Genomic DNA, 16521 nt, shown 5'->3' on the forward strand with positions numbered 1-16521 from the left:
TGAGGTGTTTAAAAATTCCAGCAGCGCTGCTGTGTCTGATTCACTCATACTAGCACAACACACACTAACACACCACCACCATGTCAGTGTCACTGCAGTGCTGAGAATGATCCACCACCCAAATAATACCTGCTCTGTGGGGGTCCTGACCATTAAAGAACAGGGTGAAAGCAGGCTAAAAAGATATGTAGAGAAATAGATGGACTACCCAGTAATTGTAGAACTACAAAGTGCTTCTATATGATAAGTGGAGCTGATAAAATGGACAGTAAGTGTAAGGAGGTGGTTATAATGTTATGGCTGATCGGTGTATACTATCACAGTACTGTTTGTCACTTTGGATAAAAGCGTCTGCTAAATGCCAAAAATGTAATCGTAATAAAACAGACCATGAATGAATGTATGGATGGATAAAGTGACTGGTATTTATCCTAATCAGTTAGTCACAGATAAAGAGCGCTTGCAGAAATAACCGCTCTCTCAGGACTGTATTTGTGCAGCTTTAGTCCCTTCGTCGACTGAGTAAAGCACATTTTCATGTCGAGAATTCGGTCTAATTTCAGGTGTTAGACGAAGCTGTAAATACATCATGCATTTCCGATCCAATCTTGAGCGTATCGAATACGACACACTTCTAAATGCCAATAAAAACCCATTTAGGAGGTGCTAACGTGAGAGCTTTTCATCACATAATTAAATTCCCTTCAGCAGATGCATCTATGCACCATTAGCATCGGAGAGATTTGAGGGGAAAGGTAGCAGCAAATCAGTTTTAATCTCACTTTAAATGGCTTCCCGGAATCTGAAAAGAAAAAAAAGAAGAAAAGAAAGAAGAAGAAAGGAAGGCTAAAGCGTAATGAAAGACTAATTGGATTAATCTCTCGCACCCGAAACACAAGAAATCCGCCGCGAGATCCGTTGTCTGATAGCGTCGCTGTGCGTGACAGATAAAAGTGTGCGAGCTGCGGCGCGGTTGTAATCCTGTTCGGGGTGAAGAGCTCCAAGTGTCGGGCAGTAATTAGAGAAGATGAGTTCACACATGCTGATTAGTCAGGTAGTTCAGGTTCAGCGTTTATTTCATCACGTCTCTGTCACTGCTGGACACTCTAACACCAATGTAATATGTGATCCGTGTCCACGTGGTGACCTCCTGTCCCATTAACCAGGTGCCAGTCTTGTACTGGAGCAGAGGCACGATTTGTACCAGTTCACAAGTTCAGAAAAGTGTCGGGTGTGAACATTTTGGGAGTTCACAGCGCCTTATGTTAAAATCAGTGTTGGACTACACTTGACCTTGTGTACTTTGTAACCAGCTTCTGGTTTGACCAGAAAACCCACAAAACTATATGTGCCGTAATTTTTAAAAATGATATGAAATACTATCAATAATCAATAATAACTTTATACAGGGCTTTTTTTTTTTCTAGCACCGGGGCCTGTACGATCCTAGTTTTTTTATTTCTGTTTTGTTTTTTAACAATTATTAAAACTACTATATTTAATTAATAATACCTTTTATACAGGGGTTTATTTTTTCTTTTCTTTCTTTTTCACTGGGGTCCTATATGGGTTCAGAAAAAAAATAACCAGAATCTTAAAGGCCCTGGGACACGACAAAATTATCCCCTGTATGAAATGCACTACTAAAACTAAATTACTATTATATACACATCAGCCATAACATTAAAACCACCTCCTTGTTTCTACACACACTGTTCATTTAATCAGCTCCACTTACCATATAGAAGCACTTTGGAGTTCTACAATTACTGACTGTAGTCCATCTGTTTCTCTACATGCTTTTTTAGCTGGCTTTCACCCTGTTTTTCAATGGTCAGGACCCCCACAGAACCACCACAGAGCAGGTATTATTTAGGTGGTGGATCATTCTCAGCACTGCAGTGACACTGACATGGTGGTGGTGTGTTAGTGTGTGTTGCGCTGGTATGAGTAGATCAGGCACAGCAGCGCTGCTGGAGTTTTTAAATACCGTGTCCACTCACTGTCCACTCTATTCGACACTCCTACCTAGTTGGTCCACCTTGTAGACATAAAGTCAGAGATGATCGCTCATCTATTGCTGCTGTTTGAGTTGGTCATCTTCTAGACCTTCATCAGTGGTCACAGGACGCTGCCCACAGAGCGCTGTTGGCTGGATGTTTTTGGTTGGTGGCCTATTCTCAGTCCAGCAGTGACAGCGCTGCTGTGTCTGATCCACTCATACCAGCACAACACACACTAACACACCACCACCATGTCAGTGTCACTGCAGTGCTGAGAATGATCCACCACCTAAATAATACCTACTCTGTGGAGGTCCTGATCATTGAAGAACAGCATGAAAGGGGGCTAACAAAGCATGCAGAGAAACAGATGCACTACAGTCAGTAATTGTAGAACTACAAAGTGCTTCTACAGTGTATCACAAAAGTGAGTACACCCCTCACATTTCTGCAGATATTTAAGTATATCTTTTCATGGGACAACACTGACAAAATGACACTTTGACACAATGAAAAGTAGTCTGTGTGCAGCTTATATAACAGTGTAAATTTATTCTTCCCTCAAAATAACTCAATATACAGCCATTAATGTCTAAACCACCAGCAACAAAAGTGAGTACACCCCTTAGTGAAAGTTCCTGAAGTGTCAATATTTTGTGTGGCCACCATTATTTCCCAGAACTGCCTTAACTCTCCTGGGCATGGAGTTTACCAGAGCTTCACAGGTTGCCACTGGAATGCTTTTCCACTCCTCCATGACGACATCACGGAGCTGGCGGATATTCGAGACTTTGCGCTCCTCCACCTTCCGCTTGAGGATGCCCCAAAGATGTTCTATTGGGTTTAGGTCTGGAGACATGCTTGGCCAGTCCATCACCTTTACCTTCAGCCTCTTCAATGAAGCAGTGGTCGTCTTAGAGGTGTGTTTGGGGTCATTATCATGCTGGAACACTGCCCTGCGACCCAGTTTCCGGAGGGAGGGGATCATGCTCTGCTTCAGTATTTCACAGTACATATTGGAGTTCATGTGTCCCTCAATGAAATGTAACTCCCCAACACCTGCTGCACTCATGCAGCCCCAGACCATGGCATTCCCACCACCATGCTTGACTGTAGGCATGACACACTTATCTTTGTACTCCTCACCTGATTGCCGCCACACATGCTTGAGACCATCTGAACCAAACAAATTAATCTTGGTCTCATTAGACCATAGGACATGGTTCCAGTAATCCATGTCCTTTGTTGACATGACTTCAGCAAACTGTTTGCGGGCTTTCTTGTGTAGAGACTTCGGAAAAGGCTTCCTTCTGGGGTGACAGCCATGCAGACCAATTTGATGTAGTGTGTGGCGTATGGTCTGAGCACTGACAGGCTGACCCCCCACCTTTTCAATCTCTGCAGCAATGCTGACAGCACTCCTGCGCCTATCTTTCAAAGACAGCAGTTGGATGTGACGCTGAGCACGTGCACTCAGCTTCTTTGGACGACCAACACGAGGTCTGTTCTGAGTGGACCCTGCTCTTTTAAAACGCTGGATGATCTTGGCCACTGTGCTGCAGCTCAGTTTCAGGGTGTTGGCAATCTTCTTGTAGCCTTGGCCATCGTCATGTAGCGCAACAATTCGTCTTTTAAGATCCTCAGAGAGTTCTTTGCCATGAGGTGCCATGTTGGAACTTTCAGTGACCAGTATGAGAGAGTGTGAGAGCTGTACTACTAAATTGAACACACCTGCTCCCTATGCACACCTGAGACCTAGTAACACTAACAAATCACATGACATTTTGGAGGGAAAATGACAAGCAGTGCTCAATTTGGACATTTAGGGGTGTAGTCTCTTAGGGGTGTACTCACTTTTGTTGCCGGTGGTTTAGACATTAATGGCTGTATATTGAGTTATTTTGAGGGAAGAATAAATTTACACTGTTATATAAGCTGCACACAGACTACTTTTCATTGTGTCAAAGTGTCATTTTGTCAGTGTTGTCCCATGAAAAGATATACTTAAATATCTGCAGAAATGTGAGGGGTGTACTCACTTTTGTGATACACTGTATATGATAAGTGGAGCTGATAAAATGGTCAGTGGTAGCTTACCGGTTAAGGTACTGGACTAGTAATAAGAAGGCTGCCAGTTCAAGCCTAACCACTTCCAAGTTGCCACTGTTGGGTCCTTGAACAAGGCCCTTAACCTTCAATTGATTGAATTGTATTGAATTGACAGGGTTCCAGTCCATCGCAGGGCAGACACACAAACACTTTCACACCTTAACACACACACACACACAAACACATCTAAGGGCAAATTTAGTATCTTCAGTTAACTTGACTGCACGTCTTTGGACTGTGGGAGGAAACCAGAACTTCCGGAAGAAAACCCACACCCATGCAAACTCCACACAGAAAGGATCCAGACCACTTCACCTGGGAATCGAACCCAGTACCTTCTTGCTGTGAGGTGACAGTGCTACCCTGCCGAATGCTGTAAATGATTTTCTCCTAGGTTTACTACCTGTATTTAGGTGAATGTGTATATTGGGCCTGTCTTTGATTGGTCAGTTAATTTCCCACAATGTATTTCTGCCTTGTGACCAGAGTAGGCTTTGAATCCACCTTGACCTTGATCAGGATCTTTATCACAGTTGTGGTTTTCCTACCTACTGTGTTCACTCTGAAATAAAGGTTCAAACCTAGATTCCCAAAACCGCGGTGCTGTGCATCACCTACACTACCTGAACATTGAATATAAGTGGTTTAAAAAAGATGTTAATAGGTCTGACCACAATGGCCCCCCTGATGCTGTTCATGGCCAGTAGGTACGCTGTGGCCTGTATCACCCACAGACCTGCCCACTGGTCTGGTGTTTCCGGACAGTCGCTCTGCTTCCATGCTGCCGTGGTTACAGAGTTATTTGTGCTCCTGTACAGAGATGTTTATGTATCTGCTCCGTCTCTGCATGGCTGTCGGACCCCGCGGTTCTGAGAGGAACTCTGATGCTGATAAGATGTGAGGTGGACGTGCCTCATTGCAGTGACGCTGTGGGAGACCGGCTGCTTCTGCTGTGCCCATCGGTCTAATATTAGAGAGTTCAATTACCCAGGAGGCACAACAGGCCAGAATTGGACGCCTCTCTGACATGAGACTGTACCAGAGGCCCTAAAACCAAGAAAATTACAAAACTGTCAACAGGGTATAGAATTTTAGCCTTGTGTGAGAATGCGATGTGGAATTGTTGGTTCACGGTGCCAAAATGGGCTCGCCAGTTGTGCTTGAAGAACTAATAAATCAAGGATTTTAATGCAGTGAAATGTGTGGTTCATAAGATGTAGTTGAAAACAAAACAAAAGCATCACAGAAATAATTAACACCCATCCAAAATATCTTGGTCTGAGTGAAAAATTACAGGTATTTAATAGAAGGGCGGCACTGGGGCTCAGTGGGTAGCACTGTCGCCTCACAGCAAGAAGGTCCTGGGTGGAGTTTGCATGTTCTGCCTGTGTCTGTGTGGGTTTGCGACGAGTGCTCTGGTTTCCTCCCACAGTCCAAAGGCGTGTAGTCAGATTAACTGAAAATACAAAATTGCTTTTAGTTGTGTGTGTGTGTGTGTGTGTGTGTGTGTACCCTGTGATGGACTGGTGACCTGTTCAGGGTGTTTCCTACTTTTTGCCCAGAAGGCGGTGGTAAAACAGACAACGATAAACAATAAATGTAAAAAAATAATAATAATTAAAATTATATTTATATATTATTAATATAAATAATATTATTTATAATATATTTTATAAAAAATAAAATAAAATAATTATTATTTATAATATTATTATATATAATAATATTGTATTACTATTTATAATAATTATTTATAATAATTATGATTTATAATAACATTTATAAATAATTATTTAAAATAGTTATACAGTACATTATTAATAAAAAATATATTTAATACTTCAGGTCACATAAGGGGCGGCCTCACAGCAAGAAGGTCCTGGGTTCGATCCACAGGCGGGGCGATCCGGGTCCTTTCTGTGTGGAGTTTGTATGTTCTCCCTGTGTCTATGTGGGTTTCCTCCTGGAGCTCCGGTTTCCTCCCACAGTCCAAAAACATGCAGTCAGGTTAATTGGAGACACTGAATTGCCCTATAGGTGAATGTGTGTGTGTGTGTGTGTGTGTGTCTGCCCTGCGATGGACTGGCTCCCCGTCCAGGGTGTTACTGTGTGCCTTGCGCCCATTGAAAAGCTGGGATAGGCTCCAGCACCCCCTTCCTGCCCCCCACGACCCTGATTGGATAAGCGGTGAAGAAAGTGAGTGAGTGAGGTCAAATAACTTTTTTTCCAGTAACTACTTTGTTCTGGTCAGGCAACACTGGCCAGAGTGCTAGACATACATGGAGTAAACACATGCAGACATGGGAAGAACATGCCAATCTCTTCACAGGCAGGTATTGAAAAGGAGGTGTCATTCGAACCCAGATATCTGAAACTGTGCAGCACTCGCACTAGCAGCTAGTGTTGAGGTCACAGCTCCAGCATCCCAAGTTTGATCTTTTTGAAGTTTCTAAAGGGGTTTAATCCAACTTTCAAAAAACGCCTTAAGCTCATTTCTGATTGAATGCTCCGGTGCTGTTGTTAAAACGTTGCCTCAGGGTAAACAAGCTGATGAGCTGTGTTTTATTGTAAATACTTTCTTCAAGTAAAAGAATTGATATAAAATCTCTTTAGCTTCTCTTGAATCAGATCTAACGCTGCACGTTCTCTTTACATTCTGTAACTGAACTGAACGGCTCTCGTTTCAGACGCTCCTAAGATCCAGGGTACAGTGTCCGTCTTCACCTGGGAGGGGAATGCCGCCAACCTCTCGTGCGAGGTACTGGCCCACCCGTCAGCTTCGGTTGTGTGGACCCGCGAGGGCCAGCAGCTGCCTGCGCTCAACGCGACAAACGTTAAGATCTACAACACCCCCATCGCCAGCTATCTGGAGGTACGTCCACTGAACCTTACTGATTCTTACTAACTACTAACTAATGTAGCATCCTATTGATCTAGTCTATCGCTATTATTGTGATATAGCCAATGGAACAGGAACGATTCTATCCAGAGCTGGTTCGAAGCTGTATGGGGGTCTAAACGATGTTCAACTTTGGGATTCCTAAAATATGCAACTTCCTGTTCTACATGACCATAACTTGACCTGACCATTGACATTAATATCCATGTGACTTTCCCTTGTAGCTGTAACCAGAATACATTTTCTAGGAATTTCCTCGACATTTTGAAGTGTGTCATGAGGAATTTGCACCCATTTTGTGTAATAGGAGGAGCATCTACATACCATCGAGTGAAGCAAGTCTTGTCAAAGTAAAATGTTTCTACTTTACAATAATGGCGCTCAGTGTTACACTCTAGCATGTCAGACATCGGTCTGGTTGGGGGGTGCAGGGCTTTTCGGAAGCTTTAAGGGGGGGTGGGGTGTGTGTGTACATATACCCAGTTATATCAACAGTGGAAAGGACAGCGCTTATTTCACCTGTGACATTTAAAGAAATGTTAGTCCATGGGGAATGTTTGTTAGTTCATGTGGACAGAACAGGGGTGTCAGTGCTCAGTGATCAGCAGCTTGAGGTTCACGTATCTGAATAATGCTCATATTTCTACCTCCAAGAGAACCAAACACCTCCTGTCAGGCTGGGTTTTCCTTCCAGGTACATTCATTTCCCTGCACCACTCAGTAAAATACAAATACCAGTAATGAGTGGATGGGCTGTTACGACCTGGGCTGCGTCCGGAATAGCATACTTTAACAGTATGTACTAAAATTGAGGCAGGTAAAGCAGTGCGCTAGTACGCAAGTGTGCAGTATGCACGCAACCTCGGACGTGTTGCATGACGTCACATCGCCACAGTTAAAGCCCCATTAATTATTAAAAGCCTCACTGACCAAAATTAACTAATTAATTTTGTTAACTATTTAATTTAACTATAATAATAATCCTACTAATAATAATAATAATAGATAAAACAATGTAATCAAAGCAATAACAGTAAAACAGTAATCTCACTTTCTACCATCTTTCTTCCTCCGCTTCGAATGCCTTTGCAGCTCCAGGTGAATTATGGGATAGATTATCAGTTCAGCAACAACACGGCATCTAGCGGCCATGAGCAAAGGCCCCAAATGAGTGGGCTGCGTGTGAAATCACATACTTCCATACTGAACAGTAAGCGAAAGCAGTACACAAGAGCGGGTAGTGTGTCCGAATTTGTAGTATTCATTAAACAGGACGCACAAAGCCATTTTTGATTATGCAAACGATGCACACTTACTATACTATACTATAATCTATCCTATAATTCAACTGGAGCTGCAAAGGCGTTCGTAGCGAAGAAGAAAGATAGCAGAAAGTGGAGTAAGACAAACATTAAAAATGTTATGATTAAGTAACCCTGAATATGAGGAGCTTTGTGGAAAACGACAGAATAAATTTTGTCTGATTTTAAAATTGTTATAACTGAGACGTCATGCATCACGTGACGTTGGTAAGATGGCTGATGTAGTACGTACGAGGTTGCGTGCATACTGCACACTTGCGTACTGAAAGAGCGTACTGCTTTACCAGCTGAGCAGTGTGCACTGCCTCTAATCTAGTACGTACTGTATAAGTATGCGATTTCGGACGCAGCCTTGGTCTGCGATTTCTCTGTGGTTGGCTCCCGCCTCCTCACATGGATCCGACGCTCTGATTGGTTGCAGAGTTGAGTAGCTGGATCCAAACTGGTGTGTCACATTTGTTGTTTCCAATCCAAGCCTCCAGATGGGACAGCGATTGTTTGGTTGCAAAACCTGTCACAAAAGTGTGATGCCATTCTAAAATTGTCCAGAATGGACTCAGTGTATAAAACATTTCCTTAAGATTAATAAATAAATAAACAAACAAAACAAAACAGTTGACTTCTTTCATTTTTCTGACCATTTAAGGCATTCAGGTACAAATTGCAATGCAAAATTGTTGTCCGACGTTTTGGAGTTATTGGTTTTGTGTGCATCACAGATCCCTAAATTGACCGTTTCCATATTAAATGGACTTGGCACGTGCATCTATCAAAGCCGTTATTACTTTGGGGCTTTGAGTATAATAACCTGTTTTGTATTGTAGCGCACTCTATCTACTTAATGATACTGCTGAATAATACATATCATTTTGTTTCCTTAACCGCATGGTTTTGTTTTTCCCTCACAGTCGTCCTATTACTTTAATTACATTAATTACGTTGATTACATAACATTAATCTGCGTTCTGAATAATGCTGCGTACTTAATGTGCATTGTTGCTGATCTAGCTGCGTACACAAAAAAACGGCATTTCTTTAACACCCTGTTTGCTCCTAATATTTCTAATATTTATTTTTAAATTGTTGGCATGGTTTGGCAGCGACGCAGCATGGCACAGTAGCACTTGTCAGGTTTTCAGGCCATTTTAGGGCACACAGAGTGTTTTTGGTGACAGAAAGTCCCTGTACGATGTGGTGACACACTTTCCCAGTCTGCTAAAGCTAATGGTGTCGACACTGTCCTCTATTCCTCCCTCTTTCTCTCTCTGTGTGACCCGATAATTATTGATCGAGCTCTCTCGCCAGAGGTGATGAATAAAGACCCGCTACATTTGCCCGGACTCCCCAGACGCCATTCACCCAAAAACGATATGTCGGTCACACTAGGTCAGAGCACATGGGTATAATGCAATTTCTTTTTCTTTTTTTTCACTTTCAGGTCACCCCTGAATCCCAGAGTGACTTCGGTGCCTACAACTGCTCAGCCACCAACGCCATCGGTTCAGATTCCAAGGAGTTTGTTCTGATCCCAGCAGGTCTGTATGACGGCCGTAGAGAAATAAAGGATGAAAGGTTTGCCAGGCTGTTTAGTTTGAGTCTAGAAACCAGAGCCGTCTATTTCTACAGGTCACTTTGACTGGCTTGGAACAATATAGACCAAACATATCAGATGTAGATGCGCTATGTTGTAATGCATTCACCTCATCATTACTGTTAAAATTACAGTGGTACTTAAAAGTCAACGTAAATAGGTTCTGGGAGTGGCATCAAGTTTGAAAGACGTTGAGTTTCAAGGTAATTTTTTCCCATGAGGATGTTTGGAAAACCTGTTAATGTGTTCCATGGTCCCGTGGAACTGCATATATTTTAGGCTAATGTAAAATAATGGGGTTGTTTTTGACACTTATACACTGAATATAACACAAATATAATATTAAAACACTGAAATACAATTGACAACAGGTAAAATACAATAAAACCTGCACTTTACCTTTACTTCTTTATTGTTTCCTTGGTTTCATGATGATCTTGGAATACCATATTCTGTATACCGTGTACGGTAAGGGGGCATTCACATGAGAAGCAGAAAAACGTCTTTTGCGCTGCTGTGCCTTTGTCTTTTATGGAGTGTGGCAGTGCTGCTTAGCTTGCCGATGCGCTTCTCTAAGTGGCCCTACTTTTCCCTACTTTTGAGTATAAGGGAATAGTTAAATGTAAGGGAAGCGCTAAATGTAATGGAAACACTGAATATAAGGAAAATGTTGAGTTTAAGGAAAACGCTGGACTTAAGGGAAACGTTGAGTTTAGAGGAAACGCTGAATTTAAGGGAAACTTTGAGTTTAAGAGAAACATTGAGTTTAAGGGAAACGCTAAATTTAAGGGAAACGCTGAATTTAAGGGAAACGCTGAATTTATGGGAAATGTTGAGTTTAAGGGAAACGCTGAATTTAAGGGAAATGTTGAGTTTAAGGGAAACACTGAATTGAAGGGAAACGCTGAATTTAAGGGAAACGCTGAATTTAAGGGAAACGCTAAATTTAAGGGAAACGTTGAGTTTAAGGGAAACGCTGAATTTAAGGGAAACGCTAAATTTAAGGGAAACGTTGAGTTTAAGGGAAACGCTGAATTTAAGGGAAACATTGAGTTTAAGGGAAACGTTTAGTTTAAGGGAAACGCTAAATTTAAGAAAAACATTGAGTTTAAGTGAAACGCTGAATTTAAGAAAAACATTGAGTTTAAGGTAAACGCTGAATTTATGGGAAACGTTGAGTTTAAGGGAAACGTTGAGTTTAAGGAAAACGTTAATTTTAAGGGAAATGCTGAATTTAAGGGAAACGTTGAGTTTAAGGGAAACGTTGAATTGAAGGGAAATGTTGAGTTTATGGGAAACGTTGAATTTAAGGGAAACGTTGAGTTTAAGGGAAACGCTGAATTTAAGGGAAACGCTAAATTTAAGGGAAACGTTGAGTTTAAGGGAAACGCTGAATTTAAGGGAAACATTGAGTTTAAGGGAAACGTTTAGTTTAAGGGAAACGCTAAATTTAAGAAAAACATTGAGTTTAAGTGAAACGCTGAATTTAAGAAAAACATTGAGTTTAAGGTAAACGCTGAATTTATGGGAAACGTTGAGTTTAAGGGAAACGTTGAGTTTAAGGAAAACGTTAATTTTAAGGGAAATGCTGAATTTAAGGGAAACGTTGAGTTTAAGGGAAACGTTGAATTGAAGGGAAATGTTGAGTTTATGGGAAACGTTGAATTTAAGGGAAACGTTTAGTTTAAGGGAAACGTTGAATTTAAGGGAAACGTTGAATTTAAGGGAAATGTTGAGTTTAAGGGAAACGTTGAATTTAAGGGAAACGTTGAGTTTAAGGGAAACGTTGAGTTTAAGGGAAACATTGAGTTTAAGGGAAACGAGTTTCAGGGTACAAATTTTTTGATGAAAGGCGTCGAGTTTCAAAGATTTCAAGTTTAGGGGACGTTGAGTTACAAGGTACCAGATGCCATGGATTTCAGTTTCTCTGGCAACAATGAGTCTTATCGGACCACTGTTTGTCTGTGGGTCATCACCATGACTGCCTGTGAGCACCCCTCAGTGTTTTGGAGATACTTTGACCCAGGACTTTGGGTCTTTATGCCCGAATCCTCTGCATTCAACACATGAACTATGAGCATCTACCATCAGCACAAGATTTAATATTTCCCTGACTGTTACATGCACAGTTATAACAGAATACTCATTACTATGCACATTTCTCAGAGGGAGGGATGTATGGAGTATGGAAAATACTGTTTTTGCTCCCGGTGGTTTTCCATCTTCAGGGTTGTGTAGAGAAATTGAGTCATGACGCAGCACTATTAAATATTTAAGTCTCTTATTAGGTGCACATACTGTATTTTTATAGTAAGGGGGTTTAATACCATAAAGCCACAGTCTAAGTCCTTCCAAACCACCAGGCGGTCGGAAGGTAAATTAACCTCAAATAGAAGCTTTTCAGCTACAGGAATAGAATCTGTGATGGTGGTTTTTAGGTTGAGGCTCTGGGGTAATAAACGGAGCAGGATATAATTTCCAAGCTGCAAAGAAATTGCCAGCTCGGATATTTTTGTCACTCTGTAAAGTGGGTCAGCCGTGAACTGGCGTGGGTGGCTCAGAGATAATTGTTTAGACTCGGGGCTATGGACGGTGTAGGAGTGACGCCCTTTTTTGTCTGGCTCTGTACACTCTCTTGTTTAATTTGCCAAATCAGCAATCACAGCTGAACAATAGACTACTGTTATTACATTGCAAACTCACTGTTAGCTTTTTTTATTTGGTATGAATGTTATATAATGCTAAAAGTCCCTATTAATGAATCCCCCAGTGTCCCCCAAAAATGATTTAGAAATTTATTTTTCCTTTAGTTGACTTCAAAATCTAACTTTCAGTACCTTACAGCTGACCATTAAAATGATTTGTAATTTGAGTCACAGTAGATCTTCTGTTGGTCCGTACCAGACACCATAGTTTTATAATGATCTGTAATTTCAATTAGTAGATCTTCTGTTGTACTAGATACCATAGTATTAAACTGATTTGTACTTTTGAGTCACTGTAGATCTTCTGTTGGTCCATACCAGACACCATAGTATTAAAATGATCTGTAATATGAGTCACAGTAGATCTTCTGTTGGTCTATACCAGACACCTTTGAGTTACAGTAGATCTTCTGTTGGTCCGTACCAGATACCATAGTATTAAAAGGATCTGTAATTTGAGTCACAGTAGATCTTCCATTGGTCTATACCAGACACCATAGTATTAAACTGATTTGTACTTTTGAGTCACAGTAGATCCTCTGTTGGTCCGTACCAGACACCTTTGAGTCACAGTAGATCTTCTGTTGGTCCGTATTAGACACCATAGTATTATAATGTTACATGTTGGTATCAGGTATCAAGTGTAGTGTTCATTTTTTGAGAAAACTTTACTAGAATACAAAGTTCATCATAAAAACGCCCCAAAAATGCCCCGTGCACTTCAAATAATTTCTCAGTCAGTAAAATTCATTAGCTTATTTGTGATTGTGTGTGTTTTGTGCAGACGTGCCATCAGCTCCCGTTATCGATCGCGTGGTCCCTTACCCCAGCACAGCCATGGTGGAGTTCGATGAGCCAGAGGCCAACGGAGGAGTTCCTGTTCTCAAGTACAAGGTCGAATGGAGGAGGGAGAACCAGGACTGGACGAGCAAAGTGTACGAAGCAGAAGAGGGTGAGGCCTTAAACATCATTATTTTCAAGCATCTGATTTGATTAGAGCCATATATATAATATCAGCCATAACATTAAAACCACCTCTCACTCACTATCCATTTTATCAGCTCCACTTACCATATAGAAGCACTTTGTAGTTCTACAGTTACTGACTGTTGTCCAGTTCTTTCCCTGCATGCTTTTGTAGCCCCCTTTCTTCAATGGTCAGGACCCCCACAGGACCACTACAGAGCAGGTATTATTTAGGTGGTGGGTCATTCTCAGCACTGCACTGACATGGTGGTGGTGTGTTAGTGTGTGTTGTGCTGGTATGAGTGGATCAGACACAGCAGCTCTGCTGGAGTTTTTAAACACCTCACTGTCACTGCTGGACTGAGAATAGTCCACCAACCAAAAATATCCAGCCACCAGCACCCCGTGGGCAGCGTCTTGTGACCACTGATGAAGGTCTAGAAGATGACCAACTCAAACAGCAGCAATAGATGTGCGATCGTCTCTGACTTTACATCTACAAGGTGGACCAGTTAGGTAGGGGTGTCTAATAGAGTGGACAGTGAGTGGACATGGCATTTTAAAACTCCAGCACAACAGTTTCACTGCAGTGTCACTGCAGTGCTGAGAATGATCCACCACCTAAAAAATACCTGCTCTGTGGTGGTCTTGTGGGGGTCCTGGCCATTGAAGAACAGGGTGAAAGCAGGTTAAAAAAGTATGTAAAGAAACAGATGGACTACAGTCAGTAATTGTAGAACTACAAAGTGCTTCTATATGGTAAAATGGACAGTGAGTGTAGAAACAAGGAGGTGGTTTTAATGTTACTGTATATTTGTAGGTGTTCTTGTATTAGGATCATTTGCTTAGTAAAAATTATGTTGGACCATGTTCCAAAATGTTTAGAATTCTCTTGCAGGCTCCAACAAACCCGTGACTGCTTGACTGGCATGAAAAATCCTGTCGCTTAATGAAAGCTGTTTGTTCGGGCGTAATAGCAAATGGACTAAAATTTAAAACAGTTTAAAACAGAAAGAATTGCATAGTGGTGAAGGTTCGAGAGCTCCTGTCAGAGAGTAAAAAGAGCGCTGTTAGTGCGAGGCTGTAAACTGCCAGTCTCTGGGTGAATGCATCAACCTACTTGCTGCTGACATCCCACTCAGTCAGCCAGTCCACTGTGGGATATTCAACAGAACAAGTCTGACACACACACACACACACACTCGCAGTATAAAGCCAGAAGTGTGTGAACACCCCTCCTGATTATTAAGTTTAGGTGTTTCTGCTAGAGCCATTGCTAACAAGTGTATACATTAAAGCATATAAAATAAATGATATACTGTATGTCTTGCTTTGTGGCAGCTATTTGGAGAAAGATCCATTCATTCATTCATTGTCTGTTTTACCACTGCTGTATCCTGGTTAGGATCGCAGTGGGTCCGAAGGGCAGGGAACACCCCGTCAGTTGCCAGTGCATTACAGGACAGACACACACTCACACTTGGTGCAATTTTACTAGCTCCACTTGGCCTGACTGCATGTCTTTTTACCTGTAGGAGGAAACTGGAGCACTTATAGAAAACTCACATGGACACAGGGAGAACATGCAAAATCCACACAGAAAGGATTAAACCCAGGCTTTCCACTGTTTCACATTTTCGGCATTTACCAGATGCCTTTTATCCAAAGCGACTTACAGAACTGTGACAGTATACAGTCTAAGCATCTGAGGGTTAAGGGCCTTGCTTAAGGGCCCAACAGTGGAAACCTGGCAGTGGTGGGGTTTGAACCAGCAACCTTCTGCTTACTAGTCCAGAACCTTAACTCCTAGGCTACAACTGCCCTATGCCCTATGCCTTGTTTTGACTAGTTTGCTAGTTTGAGCTCCAGTGGCCTGCATAGAGCCAAGGGCAGTGGTAGCTCAGTGGTTAAGGTACTGGACTAGTCATCAGAAGGTTGCATGTTCAAGCCCCACCTCTATCATGTTACTGTAGTTGGCCCCCAAGCCATCAATTGCTTGCAATGTATAAGTTGCAATTATTGGTCACCTTGGATTAAAGGGTCTGCAAAATGCAGTAAATGTAACTGTAGAGCTTTGCCCTCGAACACATCAAACACATTTGGGACATTTGGCCACCCTGGCGCCACCATGCATGTATATTAAAGAAATAAAGAAAAAAAGAAACACTGGTTGAACACTTCCATACATCCCCATACATCAAGTTTGAAGCTTGATGTTCAGCTTAATTTCTAAATCCTTTCCTCTCTCAGGTCAGACCTACATCACCATCGTGGGGCTCAAACCGGAGACCAAATACGAGGTCAGGATGTCCGCTATCAACGGCAAGGGTGAAGGAGAAAGCTGTGCCACAGAGAGCTTCCAGACACAACCTGTCAGTAAGTACCACTCTCTGTTACTGTCATCAAATCTGTGGTCCCGTTACTCCCTCACCAGCTTTATTACAGCAGCAGTCGGCACCACCACCACCAGGACGGCACCCTTACTGCACTGCCACTCGTTTGCTTTTGCTTTTGTATCTCCGTGTGTATGTCTGCAACAGCGCCAAGAGTCTCTTGGCTAATATTTGATCCCTGCTTTCACATCACCAGTGCAAACTCAGTCGGTAAACGGTAGCAGCTTTATGGTTTCTGAAGCTGCCACGGCCATCATTGAGTTTTGAGTTTTCCCATGGGTGGAGTGGCAGCTTTCCTAGTTCTGTAGTCGCTTCCAGTTTGGCTACCAGTTTACCATCTGGGCTGTGTTACACCCAAAAACCCTTTTGTTTCTTCTCTTGTCTGTCCCTTTGTTTCTCAAGTTTCCTGGCGATTGTGTAGAGTGAAGTGGGGAGGTATTTGCTCCAGTAATACGGCCGTCAGTCCCACTCTGGGTTTTTAATTAAGTGTGTTGGAATTTGGTTCATATAATCATCAATAAGTTTTTACCTTA

At 42.0% G+C, this 16521-nt stretch overlaps 1 protein-coding gene across 4 annotated transcripts in view; it reads left to right on the top strand.

Moving 5' to 3' along the window:
• ncam1a (neural cell adhesion molecule 1a) overlaps positions 1 to 16521 on the top strand; it is a 388457-nt gene that overhangs the window by 309142 nt on the left and 62794 nt on the right. For all 4 annotated transcript variants that reach the window (XM_063012025.1, XM_063012022.1, XM_063012023.1 and 1 more), the window contains 4 exons: positions 6800 to 6984; positions 9772 to 9868; positions 13414 to 13581; positions 15846 to 15971. In XM_063012025.1, the coding sequence (XP_062868095.1) occupies positions 6800 to 6984; positions 9772 to 9868; positions 13414 to 13581; positions 15846 to 15971 (576 nt within the window). The remainder of the gene's footprint in view (positions 1 to 6799; positions 6985 to 9771; positions 9869 to 13413; positions 13582 to 15845; positions 15972 to 16521) is intronic.

The sequence above is a fragment of the Trichomycterus rosablanca genome, chromosome 16, assembly GCF_030014385.1.
Source record: "Trichomycterus rosablanca isolate fTriRos1 chromosome 16, fTriRos1.hap1, whole genome shotgun sequence".
Classification (NCBI taxonomy): domain Eukaryota; kingdom Metazoa; phylum Chordata; class Actinopteri; order Siluriformes; family Trichomycteridae; genus Trichomycterus; species Trichomycterus rosablanca.